Below are 25,776 nucleotides of genomic sequence, written 5' to 3' on the forward strand. Positions count from 1 at the left end.
CTGTTGCTCATCCACCATCAACACACTCTGAGGACAGGAGGTTTTGGGGGTTGACGGGCTGTCGGCTGACCTCGTCTTCTTTGGCGTGGAGAGGCCGACGGCCATGCGGCCGGGACAGCGCCCCACACAGACCCCAGCAGGGTCTCAGCCAGCCCCGTCCCCTGTCTCAGAGCCTCCGTCACTGCACACGGCCAGATGTCCAGGGGGCCGATCTCCACTGTCCGTGGGGGTCCTGACGGTCGGCTTCAGGTGGCCCTCTGGGCGCTCATTTTCTCTAGACTGGAGCACGGTTTCCACAGGTTTAGATCAAACCCAGACCAACAAGTGCAGAGAACGAGGCGCCCACACATGTGCGGGCTGGCCTAGGTGGGGACGGAGGCAGGGGTTCTGTCTCCTGGTCCACGTTTTGATCCAATAAAGACACTGGCTTCTTTGAGGCCCAACTCCTTGAAAAGGACAAGAAAACAGCACCTACCATGAGGGTTGTCAAAGGCAAAATCAGGTGTCACACCTGGAGATACGTGTCCTCTCAGGCTCTACGGGGCCAGACGGCATTTCCCTAGAGTGCTGGGAAGACTTACAGCATCTGCAGGTGCTGGCTAAGAGCAAGTCAACAGGATATTTTGTTTAAACATGTGAAGATGACAGCTGCAGGGCTGGGGATATGGGCCTTGGTGCCTCTGTGGGTCTCATGCCTGGAGCCCTCAGTGCGCAGTGAGCGGCAGAGGCGATGGCGTGGTGATGTCCACGTGTGCAGTTTCACTCGTCCTGTGTCCACAGCTGCTCCACACTCGAGGACATGGGCTCCCCCAGCACCATGCAAAGCCCCTTCCTTTGGAGCCGTCTTTCCAGGGACGGAGCCAAACTCGTGATGGGACAGAGTCTGAAGGGTGTGTGTGTGCCTGGGTCTGTGCGCCTGTGTCTCTGTGTGAGCGTACGCATGCCTGTGTGTTTCTGCGTGCCTGTGCACCTCTGTGTGCATGTGTTCTGCGTGTGTGTGCACTTGTGCACCTGTGTGTGTTGATGGGCTCTTCTCACTTCCCCTTCTCCTGCCCCCTCTGCCATTCTGGCCCGGGCTGTGGGCCTACGTGGCAGCTCAGTGGGCCCAGGACCCTCTGCAATGTGCAGACCCCCAGCCCAGCCTCCAGCCCTTGTCTCTGGCTCTCCGCCTCCCCCCGACCCACCCGGGACAGCAAGCAGCTGGTCAGCATTCAGTTTTGGGCCGGGTGCATCCCTGTTCAGATGCGTCAGCCTCACTGCAGAGCCCAGGGCCTCCTAGCTTACCCCTAGGCAGGTGGGACTCAGGGCAGGGACACCCAGGTCCCTGTTGCTGCCCGTCCCTCAGCCAGATCCTCCGTCTACACAGCAGGAGAAAGCTGAGAGCACCGCTCCAGGGCCTGCTGTCTGTGGGCCCGTCAGGGTCACTACGTCCTTTAATGAAGAGCTAAGTACGGAGCGCTGCTTCGAGCAGAGCTTTGAGACACAGAGACGGGACCGAAGGCTCCTCAGCGGGAGGACAGCCAGGCACCCCTGCTCCAGGCCTGCGGGTGCACCCCCAGCTGTGCAGCGGAGGCTCAATCTAGGGACGAGAGCCCAGGGGCCGCACTTCCACCTGCGGCTGGGACTGGCCAGGTGGAGGATCTTGTTGCTAATTTCTTTATTATATTCAGTCCACATGCCTCCTGGTCAAGATTATCCCAGGAGTATATTGGTATTTATTGCACCTGCAGACCTAAGAAGCAGCTGAAGTTCTTCGGTGTGATAAAGCCTTTACTATGTTAAAACGACATTGACTCAAATCTGCTCAGTCCAGAGCAAGGGTGCCAGCACATGAATCCATCCGCTTGGGAGGCGGGTGGAGAACAGCATTCCGGCTAGTGTGGAAGAGCTGTGACCAGGACTAGGGTGCCGTGTAGAACCCAGGTGGAGGGTGCGACTGGGTGTCGGAAGACTGGGTAGAAGGACTTGATCTCAGAGGAGCTCAATATAAACGCACTAAACTCAACTATGCCTTAAAGGCCCACTGATGTCCACCACAAGCCAAGCCTGCACTGCAGAAACTAACAGTTAAGGAGATTCATCCTCTTGCAAAGAGCTGAGCCCGCGGGTCACGGGCGCGCACTGCGCTCCCAGCAGGTGCTGCGGGGACGCACTCACCGCGCAGGTGATTTCCACCCAGCAGTCAGGGGAAGCATCTACTGCTCAGAATCCCGGACATGTGCGGAGAAAACGGCGTCGTGCGTGCCCACCCGTGCCAGGAACATCCGGCTCGAGCTGCCGCTGGTGCTTCCGGGCAGCGGCCTCTTGGGAGGCCGGCTCTGCCTGGGGTCAGCACTCCGGCCGTGACCTCCCACCGGGCAGTGCCCACGTGCCCACCTTGTGTCTCTGGCCACCGTGGGCCTGCTCCGAGCTCAGGCCCGCTCCCGCGCCCTGACGGGGACCACCGGCTCTGGGACTTCTTCCCGATGCCAAGTGGGGTTGGAGTAAAGGGATGGGTGGTGGGGAGGGAGTTCGGTGGAGCTGGAGTTCACACAGGCACCTGCCCCCCATGAGAGGACCCCGCCCACAGGGACAGCCTTACCCAGGAGGACGGCTGGTCGGGGCAGTGCAGAGTCCCTGAGCTGGAGTACAGAACGTCGTCCTTGACCAACACCGAGATGGCCCGCAGGATGAAGGAGAGGAACAGGTTCAGGTGGATGTAGTTCCTGGTGCAATGCAGCTTCCTGCGGAGGGGGGAGGCGGTGGTGGGAGGGGAGAGGGGAGTAGAATGGCGGGGAGAGGGTGATGGGGGAGAGGGGGAGGCATGGATGGGGACAGAAGGGAATTGGAGGGGAATTGGAGGGGGATGGGAAGGGGGAGGAAATAGATAATCAAACACTGATTTGGGGCACACTTTCATAGTTGCCTGTGTGGCTTTAATCTTAAGGCTTCTTTTTTATGGAAGTTAATCATTTATTTAACTATTCCTTATTGTATATTTAAGATGTTTACAGCTTTGCATTATGATAAATATTTTTGTGCATAAACCTTTTCCCTTATTTCTGACTTAGCGCCTTAGATCAGAGTCCTAGAAACAGGAGTTCAGCATAAAAGTATAAAGCAAAGCCGTGCTCAGTCGAGCCTGCGGTGGCATGCCCCCACTTCACAGATGTGCAGACCACCCATCTTTGCAGCAAATTTCCGGCAAGACCCACATCAAAGGACCTGTCTCTGAACTTAACTTTATGTGATATTTTGCTTCTCTAAAAAATGCTCAGAACATTTTGTTTATAGTTATTTTACAACACTTAAATTCTGCTTTGGAGAAGACTTAATTGGATACTTGCTTTAACTCTGACTTTTAATTGTCTGGAGTCTTTAAGAAACAAGCTGTCCCACACAGATGCACTTCCAACATTGTTAATCATTAACTCTTTAGGGTTAAGTAAAGTTTACAATTTTTGAAGAACATTAAATAATGTATACTAAAATAGACTTTCACCTGTGGCTACGAAGGGAAGCTTATCTGACTTCCCTCCCACTAGGGGGTCAACTTGATTTAAAAAATTATCTACTTGGAGAGCAGCGGAAGCAGCTAGGACTCGAAGGACAGGGTGCTGGTGAGGAAGGAGGCACTGGGGCTTTTTGGGCACCCACCTCCTCTTGTCTCCTGGGCTGTTGGTTAACCTATGTCTCAGGGCACAGCAGCCAATTAGAGAACAGGGGCCCAGAGCTTGTAACATCGTCACTGGACGGAATGGACAACAAAGGAAGTTAAGGGCTTTCAAGTTAACAGACTCCAGGAGCAATGATTCTGGAGAAAAGGAAAACACAGAGAGCCCAAAATTCAGCACGCAGTTATCTACTGAGGTTTTCCTTTCCTTTTTCCATTTCCTAAGGTGTTCATGTGTTGGATGAGTAGAAAGATTCCCAGGCCTTCATCTGAAACCCCTAAAAGGCTATGACGTAGGAATAATGACAAAAAAGCCTTCACAGAGCCTGAAATACAGCCTCAAGTCAACTCAATCCCTGCCTGGCTCAGGCTGGTCTGCCCATGTTGCTAGAAAAATTAAATCCTCTCTGTAGTAAGAGATCATCTAAAGTCTCTACAATTTAATTATATGTAATTTCAGTAAATTAATAAGTATGCTATAAACAGTACCAAGTGATCAAATACAGTTAAAAAGGAAAAAACAAAAACAAAAATAAACAGAGAATAGAAGGAGATCCAGACGCTGGCATTTTAAGACATGGACTGTAAAATTACTCTGATTAATATAGCCAAGAAAATTGGTGAAGATATGGAGAACCTTATTAGAGGATGGAATTAATTGTAAAAATCAGATGGAAAATTGAAAACTTAAAAAAAAACCCTGAAATTAAGAATTAAATAGCTGGGTCTAACATTAGAGTAGACACTGTAAATCAGAGTATTATAAGTTGGAAAATAGATCAGTAGAATATGTCTAGACGAAAATAGAGAGAAACAAAATAATGTAAAATATAAAGAAATAGGAAATATATGGGAAATGATGAAAATGTTAAACATACTTGAAAATGGAGCTTCAGAAGGAGAGGAGAGAGGATAAAGTAGAAGCAATGTTTGAAGAGATACCAGCCAAGAATTTTTGAAATTGATAAATAACAGATTAAAGAAATTCCACTAACTCCAAGAAGGAGGATTACAAAGAAAACCACACTAGAGCCCATGATAGTATAACTGCTAAAAACCAAAGACAAAGAAAAAAGTCTTCAAAGCACCCAGAGAAAGACTCATCCTTCAGTGGAATAATGGTGAGACTGGCAGCTGACTTTTTCAAAAGAACTAATGATGCACATCTTTAATGTGAGGAAAGAAAACAACTGCCCACAAAAAATGCAATACTATCAAGAACATCCTCAGACATGAAGGCAGGGCTTCCCTGGTGGCGCAGCGGTCGGGAGTCCGCCTGCCGACGCAGGGGACGCGGGTTCGTGCCCTGGTCTGGGAAGATCCCACATGCCGTGGAGCGGCCGGGCCCGGAGCCTGTGTTCCGCGACGGGAGAGGCCACAGCAGTGAGAGGCCCGCGTACAGCAAAAAAAAAAAAAAAAAAAGGCAAAATTAAGATGATCTCAGGCAATCAAAAATCATGAGAATTCACTCCTGGGAGGCCTGTGCCGAAGGAAACACTAAAAGGAGATCTTCAGGCAGGAGGAAAGTGATCCTGGATGGAAACATGAAAATTGAAGGAGGAATGAAGAGCACCAGGACAGACAGACAGGCAACTGAAAATAAACACTGACTTCCAGACAACAACCGTAATCATGCCTTGTGGTACTTATAAAATGCTATGAAGTCTTGAGTTGACTGGGAAGCAGTAAAAATAGTAACTGGAGGTTAACACCTATGAGACAAGGATGCATTTTGTTAATATGGGGTGAAAACCAGAAGAATAATAGAATATATAACTAACAATCTGAAAGGGGAAAATTGGAATAATAAAAATACTTGACAATTTAAAAAGAAACACGAAGTGAGTGCAGGAGCAATGAAGCAGCTGAGACAATTGAAAGCAAAGAGATAGAAGACGGATTAAAACTCCAAGTTGTCAGTAACTAGTCTAAATGTGAGTGTAAAATACTGTATGTAAAAATAAAAATAGACTGGAAATAAAAAGCAAATCTCAATTAAATGGAGCTTGTAAAAAAAAATAAATGGAGCTTGTAAAACACTCAAATTAAATATAAAACAGGGAAGTTCAAAGTAAAAGCACAGAAAATATATCTTGCAAATATCAAATAAAGAAAGCTAATATAACTGCATTAATATAAGAGGAGATTTTTTAAAATCAAGGGACATTACTAAACATGGACAGTTTAATAGGAAAATAAAACATTAAATGGGTATGCCCCTAATAACATAACCTTAAAATATATAAAGCAAACAGTGAAAGAAATAAAAGAAGAAATAGACAAGTCCACAATTATAGTTGGAAATTTAAATACATGTCTGTCAGTAACTGATAGAACAAGTAGTTAAAACAAACAGTAAAATTTAGAATATTTAAATAACATGATCATCAAAATTATGTAAATGACATATGTAGCATACAAACCAATAACTGTGGAAATTATATTGTCTTCAAATGAAAATGAAACTTTTACTAAAATAGACCACATTCTGAGTCATAAATCAAGTCTCAACAAATTGTAGAGGATTTAATTCATGTGGTATGCTCTCTGATTACCAGGAATCAAGCCAGATTACCATGAATTAAGCCACAATCCAACTCGTTACTAATTTTCTATTCAGCTTAGAAATTAATCTATAGTTTTCTGTAGCCTATGAGTTAAAAAATAATTTAAAAAAAGAGTTTAGAAAAATTAGAACTCAATGATAATGGAAAACACATATTTAAATGTAAAAGATGGAACTAAAGCAGGTCTGAGAGGGAAATGCGTAGGTATAAATAAACGCATTTTAAACAAAGGAAGGCTGAACATACACCTAACTTAAGCTAGAAAAAGCTGCCACATAGAAGCCAGAGAACACAGAGGGAAGGAACCAATAAAGATAAGCGCACAAGCCAGTCAATTAATGAATAAGCATACAGGGGAGAAAATTAAAGTCCAAAGTTGGTTCTTGGAAAACACTGATAAAACTGATAAAGCTTTATACAGTAAGATTCATCAAGATACAAAGAAGGAAAATAAAAATGACCAATACCAGGAATGAGAAAGGAGATATAAGTATAGCTTTTACATACGTGAAAAATATAATAAGAGATATAGAAATGTAGGTGAAATGAATAGATTCCTTGAAAAATACAACTTATAACTAACATAGGAGAAACAGAGAATCTGAATTGTCATATGTCTGTTTTAAAAACTTGAACCTTAAAAGAAAACCTTCCCACATGACAGCTCTCTGCCCAGATGGCTTCACTGGTGAATTCCACAAACGCTACGGAAGAAATAGCACCTTATCTAACCCACATCATTCCACAGGGTAGGAAAGGGGGCACTTTATTATTCACCTATGGACAAGCACAACTGTCATATCAAAGCCTATCTTACGAGAAAGGAAAATTATATCAAATTCATGACTGTAGACACAAAAATCCTCAACAAGACACTCGTAAACTAAACCCAGTTATATAGTAAAAGGATAATATATCACAACCAACTAGGGTTAATTTTAGGAACGAAAGGTAGATTTAATATCAGAAAATCTACCTATGTATTTTTTCACATTAAATGAACAAATGATAAAAACCATCTGCTCGTCTCAATATATGCAGAAAAATCATCATAAATTCAGCATCCATTTGTGATTAAAAACTCAGAAAACTGGGAATTGAAAGGAATGCTCTTAATCTGGTAAAGAGTATCTTCAAAGTATCTGCAGCAAACGTCACGCTTACAAGTGAAATATTGAGAACTTTCACCCTGAGCTCAAAAATAAGAAAAGGTGGTCCTCTATCATCACTTCTATTCATACTGTGCTTCACAAAAACTTGAGCTGCATATAAGAAGAATCCAGATGAGTTTACAGAATAATTATAAAATTCATAAATAAGTTTGGCAAGTCTGCTGAAGCAAGATCAATATATCAATGTCAATTCCTTTTCTAAACGTTATGTGTACACAAATATATACGACAGCATAAACAAATACCTCAGCATGACTATCAAAAGACGTCCATGATGTTTACTCAGAGAACCACAGAATATTATTGAAAGAAATTAAGAAGGCCCAAACCAATGGAAGGATCTACTATAATCACTGGTTGGATGATTAAAAACTGTAAAGATGTCCAGTCTATCCAAGCTGATCTACAGATTCAATGCAATCCAAAATGAAATCCCAGGAGAGTTTTTTTAATGGCTACTGACAAGCTGATTAAAACAATTCGCATGTAAGTGCAGATGACCAACCTCTTCCTAGTGAGAGAGAAGAGCTGACAGATTTACACTGCTGGAAGTCAGGGCTTATTACAAAGGCATAGCAATGACAGCAATGTAAAAACGGCACGTGATAGATAAAGAGGGAAATAGGACAGAGCAGGGCATCCAGTCCCTTGATACACAGTCACAAAGATGCCTTTGCAACGCACTGGCACAGGTGGGCTTTCCAGGTAATGGTCCTGGAGAAACTGAATACAGAGAAAGCGAATGACCTTAACCCCTAGCTCACACCATACACAAAAATAAATCACCAGTGGATCATAAACCTGTACATGAGAAGTTAAAATAATAAAAATTTCTAGATGATAACAAAGAAGAACATGCCAGAGATATTTTAAACAGGCCCAGGAAGCTCTGACTATCAAGACAGATGGTCAATAGGCTTCATTAGAATGAAGAACTTTCGCTGATCAAAAGACTCATTAGGGGGTGTAAAGTCGAACCACAGCGCTAGAGATAAAATCTGTGATACCCATATCTGACGAAAGGCTGCTCTCACAGGACTCCTAAAAATTAACTTAAAAAAAGACAGACAGCTGAATAGAAAAATGAGCAAACACTTGAAATGGTCCTGCAGGAAAAAAAGTTTCCAAACACATGATATCATTATTCACCAGGGAAATGCACATTAAAAACACAATTCTATATTACTATAGACAATGGGGGGGGAGGTGGAGTGGAAGGCGTCTCCGCAAGGCAGGTGGGCACGTGCAGTACCTGGAGGGACTACACCTGTGCATGGCCTACGACAGGAGAGACATATGAACGTAAAGTAAACATGAATATAAATATAAGTGTGCACACACACACACACATCTGAAGAACTGTGTACGCGCGTGCAGGAGAGAACTCACAAGAATGTCCACAGCAGCCCTGTTTGTGGTCGCCCCAAACCGAGAGGCACCCACGTCTCCGTGGACACTGAACAAAGAAATGAGTTGTGTTATCTTCACACAGCAATAAAAAAGAACAGGATAACTGCACGCAACAATTCGGAAGAACCTCCCTGCAAAACGCTGAACTGGGGAGACTGGGGCGTTCCTTCTGTAAGATCCTAAAATAGGCAAAAGCAGTGCGTGGTGTCAGAACTCTGAATAGCGGTCACCTTCTGGGAAGTGGGTGGTGACGGACACGCAGCGGCCTGGAGATCGGCTCCTGGTGCTAACCGTGCTGGATGGCGACCTGGGCGCTGTGCTCCCTGGGGACAAGCATCACGCTGCATGTGGAGCCCTGCCCACGTCCCTGCATGCACACTTCACTCAGAAAAGTCTATTTCTGTGTATTCAGCGTGACCCCAGACCTCGGTAATGACGACATTAAATACGACACAGGAGCAGTTCTGAAGCTCAGTGACCCTGCGCTGTGGTCCGACGGCTGCAGGCTCGACGCTGCCTCGGCCTCGTGTGCTCCTTGTGCTGGGAGCTCTCATCTCTCCAAACCCTTTTCTTTCTTTTCTTCTTTTCTCCACTCCTCTTCCCTTTCCCTCTCCCCATGTCTCTCCACTGAGCGGGGCTGGGGTTTGTTGCTGTCCCCCAGGTGAGCACAGCCCCCCCAGGTCAGCAAGCTGTCCAAACGAGTCACGTTGCCGGGTCTCTCAGCGACGCTTCGCCACACATTTAAAGTTTCACTTCCAGGTACTGATCTAACGGATGACGGATGTAACTGAAAGTGTGTCTCCAGATGAGCCAGGCTGGAATCCGCCCCCCGATGGTGGCATGAATGGACTCCCGAAGGCGAACGGGGTGAAGGTGGTGGTGGATTGGGGCCCTGTGCTCATCCGCTCAGCAGCCTGGGACACATGGCACCTCCGAGGCCTCCTCCTCTAACTGGTAAAGCTGGGACGTGAGAGCACTTACCTGGTGGAGGTGTCGTAAGGACCCAATTAACAAGCCCCTATGAAATGCATGGCACAGTGTGTTAGCAATTACTGCTGCTATTCCCGGGCCTGTGAGGACCGGGGCTGCCTCGTCAGTGCCTGGACCACAGGCCACACTCGAGGATGCCAGCAACAGTGACCGCCCATGACTCCCACACAGAACCAGGCCTCGCGTTTGATACCCAAGTCTGCATGCCCTTTGGGAAAGAAAGAGATGAAGAAATGAGATGTTCCATTTCTCCACTGTAAAGTAAGAACCTAAGTGTCCATGACAAATGAATGGATAAAGAAGATGTGGCACATATATACAATGGAATATTACTCAGCCATAAAAAGGAACGAAATTGAGTTGTTTGTAGTGAGGTGGATGGACCTAGAGTCTGTCATACAGAGTGAAGTAAGGCAGAAAGAAAAATACCATATGCTAACACACATATATGGAATCTAAAAAAAAAAAAGTTCTGAAGAACCCAGGGGCAGGACAGGAATAAAGACACAGACCTAGAGAATGGACTTGAGGATGCGGGGAGGGGAAAGGGTAAGCTGGGATGAAGTGAGAGAGTGGCATGGACATATATACACTACCAAATGTAAAATAGATAGCTAGTGGGAAGCAGCTGCATAGCACAGGAAGACCAGCTTGGTGATTTGTGACCACCTAGATGGGTGTAGAGAGGGTGGGAGGGAGACGCAAGAGGGAGGAGATATGGGGATATATGTATACGTATAGCTGATTCACTTTGTTTTACAGCAGAAACTAACACAACATTGTAAAGCAATTATACTCCAATTAAGATGTTAAAAAAAAAAGAACATGGTTGCTTGATGCTTTCGTAGCTTATGGGCTATATTTTGGAGAATAAATGTTCGATGACTGCAAAGAATTCCGTTTCCTGGGTGTAATCACCATGACAATGGAGCGTGTTATTTTTATAACAGGGATTTTAGAATTAACTCAGTCTCTCAGCTCTCCAGGGAGGTGGCATCAGCAGATGGAAGTGGGAAGGGTGCCTGAGTTGAAGGCAGAGCCTGGGACTGTACTCCATCCCTGGGCTCTGGGCACTTTTTCCTGGGATCATTGCACACTGAACCAGGAGAATGACAGCCAATGCAGACACATCCTTTTTCTAACTAAGAAGTGTCACCTGCAGCTGAAGAATGATGTCCATGTAAAGAAGACTGTGATGCGCATAGAAGCATTGGAGACTCTCTTAATGGATCATGACCGTATTTGCAATAATTCCAGAATGCTGTTGCCGGCTAGTTGTTCAATACATCATGAAGTGCAAACCTGAGGGAAATTGCTGTCAAGAATATGGATTGCTCAACATGGGAGCTCTTCAAAAACAAACTGAAAATTTTCTAATTCAAGTTACCCTGTGCTGGCTTACCTCCCTAAATGTTTCCTTTCTTTTTTATATTTAACAATTTCAAGATTTAAAAATGTACAATAAAATGCAGAAGATAGCAGAACAAATATTAATATAATACCAGTGTTTTTTTAAGAACTTTTTTTATCATATAAAATATTATAGGTCTTCCCCACACTTTTCAAAGTGCAGTTCTGGGTTAAAGGCATTGCCTCATTCTTTCTGAGAATTATCAACTACCTCACACAGCCGAGATGCCTGAAACTAGAGGAGCGCCACTTAACGTCTGCTGAGATCTCCGCTACCTGCTCCATCACCTCCACTCACTCAGTTTTCTTCCAAGTATGGACCTCCTAATGTTCTAAAAACACTCCATTTGTTATATCACTGATTTTATATGAAGACCGGCTAACATTTGAACTATACTTTAGCAAAGGGAAATAAGATATGTGGTGTGTGGGAGGAAAATAAAAGCGGAGTTGGTGTTGCCAAGAGAACCTCCAGATGGAGCCAGAGGCCGCGAGGAAGTGAGGCCACCACGTCTCAGCCAGACGGGATCTGAGCTCTGACCACTCACTGTCCTGACGAGGCGTCCAGAAGGTCTGCACAGTGTTCCAGAAACTCAGGGACATATCAGACCCCACCCCCTGAGCACCTTGTGGCAGCCTGTCCCTTAAGGACAACATTTCCTTCTGCATAAGAGCCAATCCTAGCTCTTGCCAGACAACTTCAACAACCTGCGGCTCTTGCCTTTACAAGCTCCGACTCCTTCTCTTCCCTGGAACCCTCTCAGCTTCACCTGAGTCTGTGTTTCTCGAATTGCAATTCCTGAGACCCCAAATAATGCTCTCTGTTCTCTACAGATTATTATTATTATTATTTTTTTTGTTGTTGTGTGTGTGTGTGTGGTACGCGGACCTCCCACTGCTGTGGCCTCTCCCGCTGCGGAGCACAGGCTCCGGACGCACAGGCTCAGCGGCCATGGCTCACGGGCCCAGCCGCTCCGCAGCATGTGGGATCTTCCCGGACCGGGGCACGAACCCGTGTCTCCTGCATCAGCAGGCGGACTCTCAACCACTTGCGCCACCAGGGAAGCCCTACAGATTATTTTTTGACAGGTGATCAAAACCCTGTTGAAATAAGCTGGATATCACCCATTTTACTTAAGGCTATTGATGCTTAAGACACAGATTTAATCCTAAAAACTAGAACCTTTTCCCAGATAGAAGCGTCGACCTCCATCCTTGAACCCTGACCACCAGCCACACAACGTCTGTCATTAACTCCCAGAGACCTAGCACAGACCTAGGAGGGTCCAGGAGCAGGGGAAAAACAGGCGCCGTTCAGAGAGCACCTCCCACATGCCATGTAGGCTCCATCAGCCTCCATGTAGACGCACAGAGAGGTTAAGCAATTTGTCCAAGGTCACACAGCTGCTAAGAGACTGACCCAGGATTTGAACCTGTCCTCATGCTCCTGAACAAATGACAGTGTCTCTTAACACAGCACCCACTGTGAGGCCCAGATGTGGGTGCTTCTGAGTGGGAGGGGAAGGCCAGGGTGCCTCTGTATTTTCAAAGCATTTGCATATTGCTGTTTAGTAAATAACAGTTGCGCTGCATTCTTTTTTTTTTTTTTTTTTTTTTTTGCGGTACGCGGTCCTCTCACTGTTGCGGCCTCTCCCATTGCGGAGCACAGGCTTCAGACGCACAGGCTCAGCGGCCATGGCTCACGGGCCCAGCCGCTCCGCGGCATGTGGGATCTTCCCGGACCGGGGCACGAACCCGTGTCCCCTGCATCGGCAGGCAGACTCCCAACCACCGCGCCACCAGGGAAGCCCCTGAACTGCATTCTTATCCGTGGTCAGTACTGTCTCCTCATATGAGCAATGCAGAGTATTTAAATACAAATGTCAACATTAGCATCATATTTCATGCTGGCATTTTCCCAGGGAGTTTGGTTGGCTCGGCACAGAGGAGGGCTCGGAGCTAGTGGTTTCTGCCCTCCTCTGATGGGCCGAGACGGCTTAAATGGATGATTTCCTGTCTCACGTTTCTGGCAGGATTGCGTATTTCTGCCACTTACCTGAAGAGGCAAAGAATTATGCTTCCGGTTGTAAGGGAAATCAGAGAGACACTGTAGCCCAGGGTGTAAATGGCCTTCACCAGAATATAAAACGTGATCTGAAAGAGAGGAAAGTGCATCTGTAAGCTACTGGTGGCTGGCATTGGACAACGGGCTGGGTTCCTGATCTCACCGTGCGTTCCCTTCAGGTCGGGCTATGGGCTGCTGATGCTGGAACACACGAGGCAGCCTTGTCTTGGAGTTCCACCTCCATCCTGAGCCCAAAATGGCACTCTAAACACCAACCTGTTCCCCTATAATTCATTGTGAACAACCTGGGATGGTTTCCATAAAGCAAACCTGCATGGAGGGAGCCGCCTGGGGAAGCAAAGGAAGCAAGGACGTGGGGACCACATTCGGAGGAGGCCTCGAGGCGCCGCCCCGAAGCAGCAGGTTGGACGCGCTCAGCCTTCCGGGTGGGAGAGAGGAAAACCACTGAGCCCGTCTTAACCTCCAGGAGCGAGCAGCCCGCTGAGGTGGGCGCTGGCCCAGCCCTGCGGTCTTCCCCGAGGCCACCCTGCCAGCTCCCGCTAGAACCAAGCGGGTCTGGACCAGGAAGACACCGCCCTACGTAGGGGCTGCCGCCTGCCTCCCGCAGGGTGCGTTCTTCCTCCCCCAGTGAATTCCTGGTGTGATCTGGGTCTTAAGGCAGCGAAGACGGCGGAGCTAAGTGTGAAGAAACAGCAAATCCTGCCTCGAGCGACCCCGTCTGAGGCCTCGCAGGTCGGCGTGTGGGATTTGTCGCTTCGTGGCTTCCAGCCTGCGGGGGAGAAAGCAGAGGGAGAGCTGGGCTTCCGAACCGTCCTTGGAAACCCTGATTTCAGGTTCTGTCCCTCTCCTGTTCGCCTCCTGACGCAGGATTACAGGCAGGACTGGGGTGTTCGGGGCAGCTGCCACCGCGTCACCTGTGGCAACAGTTCAGGTTAAACAGTTGGAAAATGAAATATTTCAAACCCACCGAAAGCACAGAAAACAACGTGATGACCGCACACGCACCTGCTGACAGACGCCAGAACCTAACCGGCCATTGAGTAAAACTGCGGGGGGCCCACTGCCGACCCCGAGGCTTGACCCCGCCCCCCGTGAGCCTTCACACCTTCACGCGTGTGTCTGCGCTGCTTGCTGTCCTGTGCCGCTTCCCCCTGTTCTTAGCTGCCCGCCCTTTAGTATTGCTTTACATTGTCTTTGCTGGGTTTCCCCATGTTTGCCTTTTTGTCTTACATTTTTCTTGATTCTCAGTTCTTCCTTCCGGTTTCTTCTTTCCCCTGAAGCACACTCCCTACGCACGTTTAGTGGGGGTCTGCTGGTTGTGGACCCATCGGGTTTTGTTTCTCTTTCAATTCTGAGCAGCAGCTCAGCGGGTGGGTTCTGGGTGCGGACGAGGCCCCCACTTGGGAGGCGGCTGCGTCCGCGCAGTCTGTCTTTAAGGTTCTCCGCAATTTGGTGTGTTCCAGTTTCATCACAGTGGCCTGGCTATGCATTTTCTTTTATTCACGGTGCTTGCGGTGGTCGGGGTCTCCGTTTCTCCTGCTGAGACTGTGATCCGATTGACGCTGGGCCACCACCGGATGCCCAGAAACTGCTCTATTTCCCGCCCCCTCGTCCCTCTGCTGCATCCCGGCAGTTTCTACCTTCCCTGTTCCAGAATTCTCTTTTCATCTGTATCTGATGTGCTGTTTGATATACCTACTTGATTTTCATTTTTTAAAATTAAGGTTGATTTACAATGTTGTGTTAGTTTCAGGTGTACAGCAAAGTGATTCAGTTATATATGTGTGTGTGTGTACACACACACACACACACACACACACACGTATATTTTCTTTTTCAGATTCTTTCCCATTATAGGTTATTATAAGATACGGAATATAGTTCCCTGTGCTACACAGTAGGATCTTGTTTATCTATTTTACATATAGCAGTGTGCATATCTTAGTCCCAAACTCCTAATTTATCCCTCCCCCACTTTGCCCTTTGGTAACCATAAGTTTGTTTCCTATGTCTGCGAGTCTGTTTCTGTTTTGTAAATAAGTTCATCTGTATCATATTTTATATTCCACATATAAGTGATATCATACGATATTTGTCTTTCTCTGTCTGACTTACTTCACTTAGTATGAGAATCTCTAGGTCCATCCATGTTGCTGCAAATGGCATTATTTCATTCTTTTTATGGCTGAGTAATATTCCATTGTATATATGGACCACATCTTCTTTATCCATTCATCTGTCGATGGACATTTAGGTTGCTTCCATGTCCTGGCTATTGTAAACAGTGCTGCTATGAACATAGGGGTGCGTGTATCTTTTCAAATTATAGTTTTCTTTGGATATATGCCCAGTAGTGGGATTGCTGGGTCATATGGTAGTTCTATTTTTAGTTTTTTAAGGAACCTCCATACTGTTCTCCAGAGTGGCTGTATCAATTTACATTCCCACCAACAGCGTAGGAGGGCTCCCTTTTCTCCACACCTTCTCTAGCATTTATTATTTGTAGATTTTTTTTTAATGATGACCATTCTGACCAGTGTGAGGTGGTACCTCATTGTAGGTTTGATTTGCATTTCTTTGATAATTAGCAATGTTGAGCATATTTTCATACGCCTATTGGCCATCTGTATGTCTTCTTTGGAGAAATGTCTATTTAGGTCTTCTGCCCGTTTTTTTTTAATTAATTAATTAATTAATTAATTTTTGGCTATGTTGGGTCTTCATTGCTGCCCATGGGCTTCCTCTAGTTGTGGCGAGCAGGGACTACTCTTTGTTGTGATGCATGGGCTTCTCATTGTGGTGGCTTCTCTTATTGTGGAGCATGGGCTCTAGGCACGTGGGCTTCAGTAGCTGTGGCACAGGGGTTCACTAGTTGTGGCTCATGAACTTTAGAGCATAGGCTCAATAGTTGTGGCGCACAGGCTTAGTTACTCTGTGGCATGTGGGATCTTCCCGGACCAGGGCTCAAACCCATTTCCCCTGCATTGGAAGGCGGATTCTTAACCACTGTGCCACCAGGGAAGTCCCTGCCCATTTTTTGATTGGGTTGTTTGGAGTTTTTTGTTGTTATTGAGTTGTATGAGCTGTTAGTATATTTAGAATGTAAGCCTTTGCTGGGCGCTTTTTTTGCAAATATTTGCTCCCATTCCGTAGGTTGTCTCTTCATTTTGTTTATGGTTTCCTTTGCTGTGCAAAAGTTTCTAAACTTGATTAGGTCCCACTCGTTTATTTTTGCTTTTATTTCTATTGCCTTGGGAGACTGACCTAAGAAAACACTGCTTTGATTTATGTGACAGAATGTTTTGCCTATGTTCTCTTCTAGGAGGTTTATGGTGTCCCGTCTTATATTTAAGTCTTTAAGCTATTTTGAGTTTATTTTTATGTATGGTGTGAGGGAGTGTTCTAACTTCATTGATTTACATGCAGCTGTCCAGCTTTCCCAACACTACTTGCTGAAGAGACTGTCTTTTCTCCGTTGTATATTCTTGCCTCCTTTACCGAAGATTAATTGACTGTAGGTGTGTGGGTTTATTTTTGTGCTCTCTGTTCTGTTTCATTGATCCATGTGTCTGTTTTTGTGCCATTACAATGCTGTTTTGATTACTGTAGCTTTGTAGTATCATCTGAAGTCTGGGAGGGTTATACCTCCCCTTTGTTCTTTTTCCTCAAGATTGCTTTGTCAATTCTGGGTCTTTTATGCTTCCATATAATTTTTAGGGTTACTTGTTCTAGTTCTATGAAAAATGTCATGGGAAATTTGATAGGGATGGCATTGAATCTGTAGATTGCTTTGGGTAGTATGCCATTTCAACAATAATAATTCTTCCAATCCAAGAGTATGGGATAGCTTTCCATTTTTAAAATCATCTGTAATTTCCTTTATCAATGTTTTATAGTTTTCAGCATTTAAGTCTTTTAACTCCTTGGTCAGGCTTATTTCTCAGTATTTTTTTCTTTTTGATGCAATTTTTAAAGGGATCTTTTTTTTACTTTCCCTTTCCGATATTTCATTGTTACTGTAAAGAAATGCAACAGATTTCTGTATGTTTTAATTTTCTTTTTTTTTTTAAGGTCTATTTTTTCCCCCAGATCAGGTCCTTTTTAGAGTATCTCATTTTTGGTTATTTTCAATTTCCTCTTTTTTAAAAAAATAAATTTATTTATTTTGTTTATTTTTATTTTTGGCTGTGTTGGGTCTTTGTCACTGTGCACAGGTTTTCTCTAGTTGCGGCGAGCAGGGGTTACTCTTCGTTGCGGTGCCTGGGCTTCTCATTGCAGTGGCTTCTCTTGTTGCACAGCACAGGCTCTAGGTGTGTGGGCTTCAGCAGTTGTGGCTTGCAAGCTCAGCAGTTATGGCTCATGAGCTCTAGAGCACAGGCTCAGTAGTTGTGGCACACGGGCTTAGTTGCTCCACGGCATGTGGGATCTTCCTGGACCAGAGCTTGAACCCGTGTCCCCTGCATTGGCAGGCAGATTCTTAACCACTGCGCCACTAGGGAAGCCCTAACAAAACATTTTAAATGCACTTATTTGTATTCTTTGCCAGATGAATCCATTGTCTCCAGTTTCGAGGATGTAATTTCACTGTTCGTCATCTGCTGACTGGTTCTTTGTGTAGTTTGTACATTTAGGTGTGAGCTCATCTTTGGGGTTGATCTATGGGAATTTGGGAGGCCTGGGCAAGGATTTTCTTCCAGAAGAACCCGTGTTTGCATCTGCCAGGCTCCCCAATGCTACCAGTTCAGGAACGCTCTACCTGGATGTCTCAGCTCAGAGTTTCCATACTGGGCAGCATAACAAGAAAACCCAACTTGGAGGAAGGCACACCTGTCGCGACAGATTCTCGGGAAAGCCTGGTAGATGGGAAGGAAGACACCTCAGCAGGGGAGCTGGCAAAGCAAACAAGTTAATCATGACGAGGAAAAGCCTGAGCCCATCAGCAGTGAACCAGGTGCAACTAAAATAATAAGAGAGCATTTTTGTTTGTTTTATAAAATTGGTGATAACTGAAAAAATATGAAACTGCTGGTGAAGGTATTAGCTAAATAGGCATCACATCTGTTCCTAGTGGAAACATGCACTGGCACATTTTTCGGAAAGCCGTTTGACAGTATAATTAAAAAGATGAAAAATATCCTTGTCTTACTTCACATCCTTTAACCAGGAATTTGAGATTTGTGCACAGGTTTGTTTATTGATTAAAATAACAAGATATTAGACAAAACCTAATTTGTGAACAATTGAGTAAATTCAGCATATTCATAAAATAGAATATCACACTGCCCTTAAAAATCTTGTTTTCGAAGGATACTGACTGATTTAAGAAAATGTTCATGATATATTTTATAAAACAAAACAAGCAGAGTGTACATTAAGTACAATGGTAATTTTGAAGTAAATACATAAAAACGGGGAAGAGACAGGGGTGGTGTACTGCTCATGTGTTCCTCTTGGAAGGTCCCCCCTTTCCTGTTCACACTAGTGCATGTATGATCAGAGGGGCAGAAACGGGAACCAGTTACGCACGCACCACACGAGAACAGTCCGCTGTTCATGGGTTTGTAACAGGGCCTTCAGTCTTCAGTTCCTAGTAAAATTACTATCAAGTCCCTAAGGGAGAAAATACCTATTTTCTTTACCACCTGTAACATCCATAATCTGCACCACAAACTTCACAAAACAGAACTAAAGGCGCAAGTCCTTGGGGGAAACGCAGTGAGTCCAGGGCTCACTCTCCCCTCGTAACTTCTTTGAGATTAGAATGTGCTGCTCCCTGTCAGGGTGGGGGACTTATTTAAATGTTCCATTGTGATAATTTTTTGATACACAAAAGATTTATTCCAAATGTCTGGCGAATTTAATATTCATTTTTGACACTATCAGGATAATAGGATGACATCCTCCCAACACTCATTCTTATGAGCTTTATGAGTTTATAGAAGTCTTAGGACTGGACATCTATAAGGGCTTGTTTTCCTTAAGCCAACAAAAGGTGATCAAAGAACATGTAGGACACTCTGCAGTTTTTAACTCTTTTCTTTGTAAGTATTTTGGGCATCCCCTATGCTTGAGGTCCATGAAAAGGACCCTGCCATCTCCTTGCTTATCCTGAATAAACATTCACTTTTATATTTAAGGTCGTATTCTTTTTCTTACAGAAAGTCCTCATACTGTTTAAGCGTGAGGCCCACAGGACGATTCCTGGGCTTGTGGCCTCACTCAGTGTGGAGAGCAGAGGACAACCTGGGTGGGGGGCGCTTGCCCCCGAAGATGATTAAATGACAGGTGTCCACGAACACCGGTCCGCAATGGTGGGCCTGAGAATGTCGCCAGTGGGACGCCCGAGGGGCAGCCGGGGGACACATTTCCAGGGCTTCGGCATGAGCCCCCCACCGACACCGGATGCACACGTACCAGGATTCCTGTCACCGCAAGGTTTTACCAGGGAAGATGTCCTCAAACAGTCACACGTTACAATCGCAAGTTTGAGACTGGATTTACTTGTAAAAAAGGAGTTGAACATGTGTCGCCATCATCACGTGATCCGGCAGCGAGGAGAACAGGTCAGGAATACGCTCCCCTTTCTCCACGCTTCTGAGGGGACTGCGGTGGGCAAACACAGGACCCGCCACTCTGAGCCTTCCGTGGGGGTCCTGCCTGGGAGGAGATGGCGGCCCTTCCCCACTGGCTGTCACCCAGGGCGGCTTCCTAGTCCCCAGCAAGAGTGTGGGACCGGGTGACGTGCAAGTCGTCTTCCAGCTCTAACTTTCCATAATCATACATGGCCCTCCTCAAGGAACACTGCGGGCCGGCCAGTGTTTCCAAACACTGAGACATAACTAGGCGACTGAAGCCTCCGCTTGCCTGGGCCAGGCCTGGTTTATGTCTGCTGTCCCGGAGTGACTATTAATAGCGCCCCTTTTTCTCTTGAGAGGCCAGGTTTGGCTGACCTTTTATACGATGACCCTATTTATAACTCAGTAGTGGGCCACGCAATCAATTTCCTAGGTAACAACCAATATTTAAAGAAGGTAGCACAGAAAATGTGGCTTTGTGAAATGTTTGTGTTGGGTCACGGTGTGAAATGCATTTCTAACTGTGGATTTTAATTAAAAAAAGTTGAAAGCCCCTTGGCTAGACCAGAGGTTCCTGATTCAGGAAACTTTCTGATTAGAACCTTGCCCGGCCCGACGCCTCACTCTTCGGCTGACGTGAAACACCCTGACGTGTTCTCTTCTGAACCTGCTGATGCCACGTGCATCACTGTCTGGGAAACAGTGGCTCCTCCCAGACCTTTTAGTAACGATTAACCTTCGCACGAAGGGCCGAGGGAATGCGAGTGGAACCACCATGGCTACCCAGCATCTGTCTAAGGACGGGTCCCCCTGGAACAGAAGGCACAGCCCCTGTCTCCGGGGTATGTGGGTCTTGTTGGGTAAATAAGACCAACACAGACCCCGAAAAATGCTGACCCGCGTCTCTTACTCTGAACTCAGAGCGAGTGGCTGAGGCATGAGCAGGGGCACCTAGTAGCTGAAGGGCAGCACGGATGGGCGGGTGGCCCGGAGGAGACGTGCCAAGTGCTGGGGACCCGGGCGACGTCGCTGGCCGGTGCGGCAGGGTCGTCTGGGCTCCCCGTGGAGACATTAGTCACGGGTGATGCTCACTCTGCTTCTCCCCAGCTCCCTGGCTTCCCAGGGCAGCACCTCAGCTCTGATTCCTCGGCCAGGTCTTTGGGCTCCTCCGAGAGGGCGCTGCAGGGGCCCACACACGCCATGTCCTGTGTGGCAGCAGGCAGAGGGCCGAGTGGGCAGCGTCTGCTTCACTCAGCAGAGCGCGCCGAGTGGAGTGGCCAGTCCGGGGCCTTTTCTCGTGCCGGCTTTGGAGCAGGGCTGTGGAAGGACCTCGGAGCCCCTGGACCAGCAGCCTTCGCCAGGGCCAAGGGACAGCCTCTGTCTCAGGTGCAAGGAGGTGCCTGTTCTCACCTGAAAAATGGAAGGCTGAGGCTTCTTTGTTTTAAAGCAGATGTTTTAGAGACCATCAGAAATGACAGCCTGTTTTCATGGGAATGTGGTCCAAAGCGCACGCAGTCATCAAAGCTACTCCCCAGACTCAGGCACCATCTCAGATTCAGGACGAGTGAGGCTCACTGTCACATTTGCAACAATGTTATGAGTTGAATTTTTCTGCCTGAAAGTCGTTGGCAAATATCTTTTAAGACCCACTTATTCTGCTTAGGAGACTGTAATGATAGCCTAGTAGTGCTGGGTGCTTTGCAATTTACAAAATATAACACAAAAGTTAATTCATTCACTCCTCCCAACAGCCTGTGAAGCAGCAGACGGAGTATTTTTGCCACGTTCCCCTTATACAGATGGGGGACCTGAGTCTGGGGGTGACAGGTCAGTTTAAGAACACGAGGCCACCAAGGTGCAGGGCTGAGAGCCCACCCGCACCCTAGCGTCCCCTCCCTCGGAGGCCGCCCTCCCTGGGGAACGTTACTTTCTTCCTTTAAGAGGAATCGGTCGGTTCTGCATGTAAGGAGCGTGGACGTCACCACTGCATCCTAACAATGAGTAGAACTCTGAAAGGACTGGAACATCAACCATCTCCTTGGGTCCACAAGGGAAGGGAGGACACAGGACAAACAGCTGCCCCAGAACAGTGGGGGGACAGGTGGCAGCAGGAGCTGGGGGTTCCCAGAGCAGAGTCATGAGACTGACTGTTAAGCTGCAGGAATGAAGACACTGGTGTGGCTGAAAGGACAGACAAGCACATCAACGAACAGAATAGGGCAAAGAAACAGACTCATGTAAATAGTCACTGGTCTCTGACAAAGAAGCAAAGGGAATACAATGGGGCAAAGACAGCCTTTTCAACACATGTTGCTGGACCAACTGGATCCACATGCAAAAAATGAACCTAGACACAGACCTTACACGTTCACAAAAATTAACTCAAAATGGGTCATAGACCTAAATGTAAAGCGCAAAACTATGAAACTCCTAGAAGAGAACATAGGAGAAAACCTAGATGACCTTGAGTTGATGATGCTTTTTAAAATACGGCACTGAAGGCACCACCATTCATGAAAGAAATCATTGATAAGGTGGACTTCAATAAAGTTAAAAAATTCTGCCCTGTGAAAGAAATGCAGAGGATAAGAAGACAAGCCACAGACTGGGAGAAAATATCTGCAAAAGGTACATCTGATAAGGATTGTTATTCAAAACATACAAAGAGGGATTCCCTGGTGGCGCAGTGGTTGGGAGTCCGCCTGCCGATGCAGGGGACACGGGTTCGTGCCCGGGTCCGGGAAGATCCCACATGCCGCGGAGCGGCTGGGCCCGTGAGCCATGGCCGCTGAGCCTGCGCGTCCGGAGCCTGTGCTCCGCAGCGGGAGAGGCCACAGCAGTGAGAGGCCCGCGTACCGCAAAAAAAAAACACTAAAAACCCCAAAACATACAAAGAACTCTTAACACTCAACAATAAGAAAACAAACAACCCAATTTAAAATGGGCCAAAAACGTTAACAGGCACCTCGCCACAGAACAGACCGGATGGCAAACAGGCAAACGAAAAGGTGCTCCACACCCAAGCACAGCCCGCGGTATCATCAGGCTGGTCTAACGCAACCAAGAGTAAAATCCACAGCGAATGGGCGTGAGGACCCTGGGGCTTGTGGTGTAAGTGCTGTTCACTGATGAGGCTGTGGATTAGTTTCCCTCAACCATAAAAGGATGATGAAAACCAGCGCATTACCTCATGGGCTTGTCGGGGGATTAAACGAGATAATCCCAGTAAAGAGCTTGTAAACACTCTTAGTAAATGCCCCTAAGTGACTCATGTGACTGGGTTTGATTTTACAATAAAAACCATTTTTATGATGAAAGAGGTCTTCAAGGTTATTAAGCCCAACGACCCGAGTCCTCCTGAGTCAAGCCTCCTTTGTACACAGTCTGCTTCGCAGAGGACCTGGGGTCCCCCACCCCTACGCTCAGCGTGGTTCCCGCCGCCCGCGCGGCCCTGACCAGCGCTGCGGTGGAGGGTGAGGGGACGGGTGGACGCAAGGACAGGCGGACGGGCAGGGCTCCTGCTGACGGCGGCGCCCCCTTCAGTCTGTGGGCGGTCAGAGGCACTGCAGGAACCCAAAGGGGAGACGCAAGCACGCTGGCTTTGCGCTGGGGCCTCCTCCAGTCTCGCTGCAGCCCTCAGGGCCGTCTGAGGAAGCGGACCGACCCCAGGGGGGCGCTGGGCTCTCAGGTCAGAGGGCGCTGGACAGCACTGCCCCGGGCGGAAGCGACCAGGCACCCGGCACAGCCAGTCTGGGTGACACACAGGTGACATTGCTCTCCTTGTCCCCGAGATCGCCTCTCTCCTGAGGACGAGCGGAGATGTCGGGAAGGTGTCTGATGCTTCGTGGAGGGGCAGGAGGGGGGGCGTCCGGATGCTCATCGTGACTGACGCCCACCTGCCACAGGGCTGATTTCCCATGGAAGCTGCACTGCTGTGTAGCTGGGAGCAGGGCACCTGGCAGCTCTGGCCGTGGGCCCGGCGGTGACATCTCAGAGGAGGTGGCGCTGGGGATGCGGGGCTGGAGCTGTCGGCACAGTCGCCAGGGCTGTGTGACCGGCTGGCAAAGAGCCCCTCTTTTCAGTCGCTACGGGGAGCACTCCTTTGCTGGTGTGAACGTGTTAGAGGAAAATGGATTTTCTTTTAAAAATCCAAATACGACGTTTCTGAGGCAAAGAAACCTCCAGATATTCTGGAGCAGTTTCTCCCACTGAGACCTATTTACAGCACAGAGTTTATGATAAAGAAAAGGCGACGACAGAGGGACTGGGAGACTTTGTTTTGCTACCAAGCGTCCTCACCTTTGGCAGATAACGCGCATCTGATTCTAGAAACATCAGACAAACCCCTCCGAGAGCCTGTGACGTCTGTGAGGTCGAGGCCGATGTTCTCCAAACACGACACATGAAAGAGCAAGGCTGAGGGGTGGGAAGAGGCTGGGTCACGTGCGCCAGTGCCGCCTGTGCTGGCAGACATGCCCTGAGAACCGTCCTGGGACCCAGACGGCGGGTTAGATGGCAGCTGTGTAAAACTCGAAACCTCCCAGGTCTGGTACCGGTGCTGAGGCTACGTCACAGCACACGCCCCTTTAGGAAGGACGGCCTCGCCGTTCACGAGCTGAGGAGGTGCATGTGCGCAGCTCGGGCGCCATGTCCGCGTTCACGCCCGCCGCGCACCCGCGCACTGATCGCGGAGGCCGCAGGGCGCCCCGGCCGGTCGGCTCCCCTGCACCAACCCGGCTACTACATCGCTTCAAAACAGGTTTCAGGAAACGCACGACAGAGGGAAGTTTCCTCGCTGTCCTGTCAGGGTCCCTGGTGGGAAGCAAATGTCACTGAGAAATGATTTGTCAAACAGCATAAATTTAAGTGATTTGGGGGGGACCTAAAATTTGATTTTATTTGAACACAAGAGTTAAGTATTTGCTGATTTTTGAGAAAGTAGAAAATATAGGCAAACTGTTAAAGGGAACCTGCAGTAACGGGGCCACTGTTTGTCCTTCATCAGCACATTTCCTGGCTTGCGGCCTCTCCAGGCCCATGTCCAGCCGCTCGAATTCCCCAGATCACACCCATGTGACAGGTAGTGTCAACTTGACAATTGGTGGGTGAACCTTTCCAAAACTCTGTCTTCTTTTTTTCTAGGTCTTTAACAGAGATTGCGAGTACCCAGTAAAGCAAATATTGCTAATTGCCATATCTTCTTCAATTATCTCTTAGGACCACAAACTTTTAGTCCTGAACTTGTACGTCACATGGAGAAACTGACCGGATCGCCCAGTGAATGTCCTGGCTGCCCCCAACCTGCCCCAGAAACGGTGCCTTCCCTCCCGTCCCCACCTCGAGCGCCTGGCTGGGACGGCCGGTGCGCCCAGCTTCGCCTACTGCCAGCTGCCTGGGCCCCAAATGTCTGTTTCCCCCAGGCAAGGCTGTCACGTACAAGCCCAATGAAGAGGGGGTCATCAGGGAGATCGGACCCTCCCTCAGAGACCTGTTCCTGGCTGAGACCGGCCCGGTGCCCCCAGTGCTGTGCCGGGGCCCCAGCCCCGAGTCCTGCCTGATGCCCCAGGGCTGTGGACACGGCTGGCCCCCTTGGCTGTCTTACAGAAACGGCCTGGTGTCCGCAGTGGGGTGGGCTCCTGGCTCGGCCCCTCACCCCTGCAAGGCTGGGGCTGCCTGCCTCGCAGGCACCCTGCGTCTCCTTCCCCGAAGGCGGGTTGTTTCTCTGTACTTCCCTGGACACCTGCATTGCTTCCTACGCGCTCCTGAGCTGCTTCTCCATTATTCGACCCTAATTTCTGTGCCCTCCTGTCCTTTCTTGTAGGAGAACCTCCCGGAGCCAGGCACCTACCCCGCTTCTGCTGATGTCCTGGCTAACCTCCTCTCCCTCGCCCTGGTTCTCCTTTGGCCTTGGAAA

The 25,776-nt window shown here is 47.7% G+C and overlaps 1 protein-coding gene across 7 annotated transcripts in view; it reads right to left on the reverse strand.

Moving 5' to 3' along the window:
• The window catches only part of VIPR2 (vasoactive intestinal peptide receptor 2), a 68,847-nt gene that overhangs the window by 9,959 nt on the left and 33,112 nt on the right, over nt 1-25,776 (reverse strand). For 6 of the 7 annotated variants that reach the window (XM_033863578.2, XM_033863576.2, XM_033863577.2 and 3 more), the window contains 2 exons: nt 13,258-13,355; nt 2,582-2,723 (listed from right to left, as the gene is read on the reverse strand). In XM_033863578.2, the coding sequence (XP_033719469.1) occupies nt 2,582-2,723; nt 13,258-13,355 (240 nt within the window). The remainder of the gene's footprint in view (nt 1-2,581; nt 2,724-13,257; nt 13,356-25,776) is intronic. The other variant, XM_073810149.1, reaches the window with a different exon arrangement.

The sequence above is a fragment of the Tursiops truncatus genome, chromosome 9 (genome assembly GCF_011762595.2).
Source record: "Tursiops truncatus isolate mTurTru1 chromosome 9, mTurTru1.mat.Y, whole genome shotgun sequence".
NCBI classification, from domain to species: Eukaryota; Metazoa; Chordata; class Mammalia; order Artiodactyla; family Delphinidae; genus Tursiops; species Tursiops truncatus.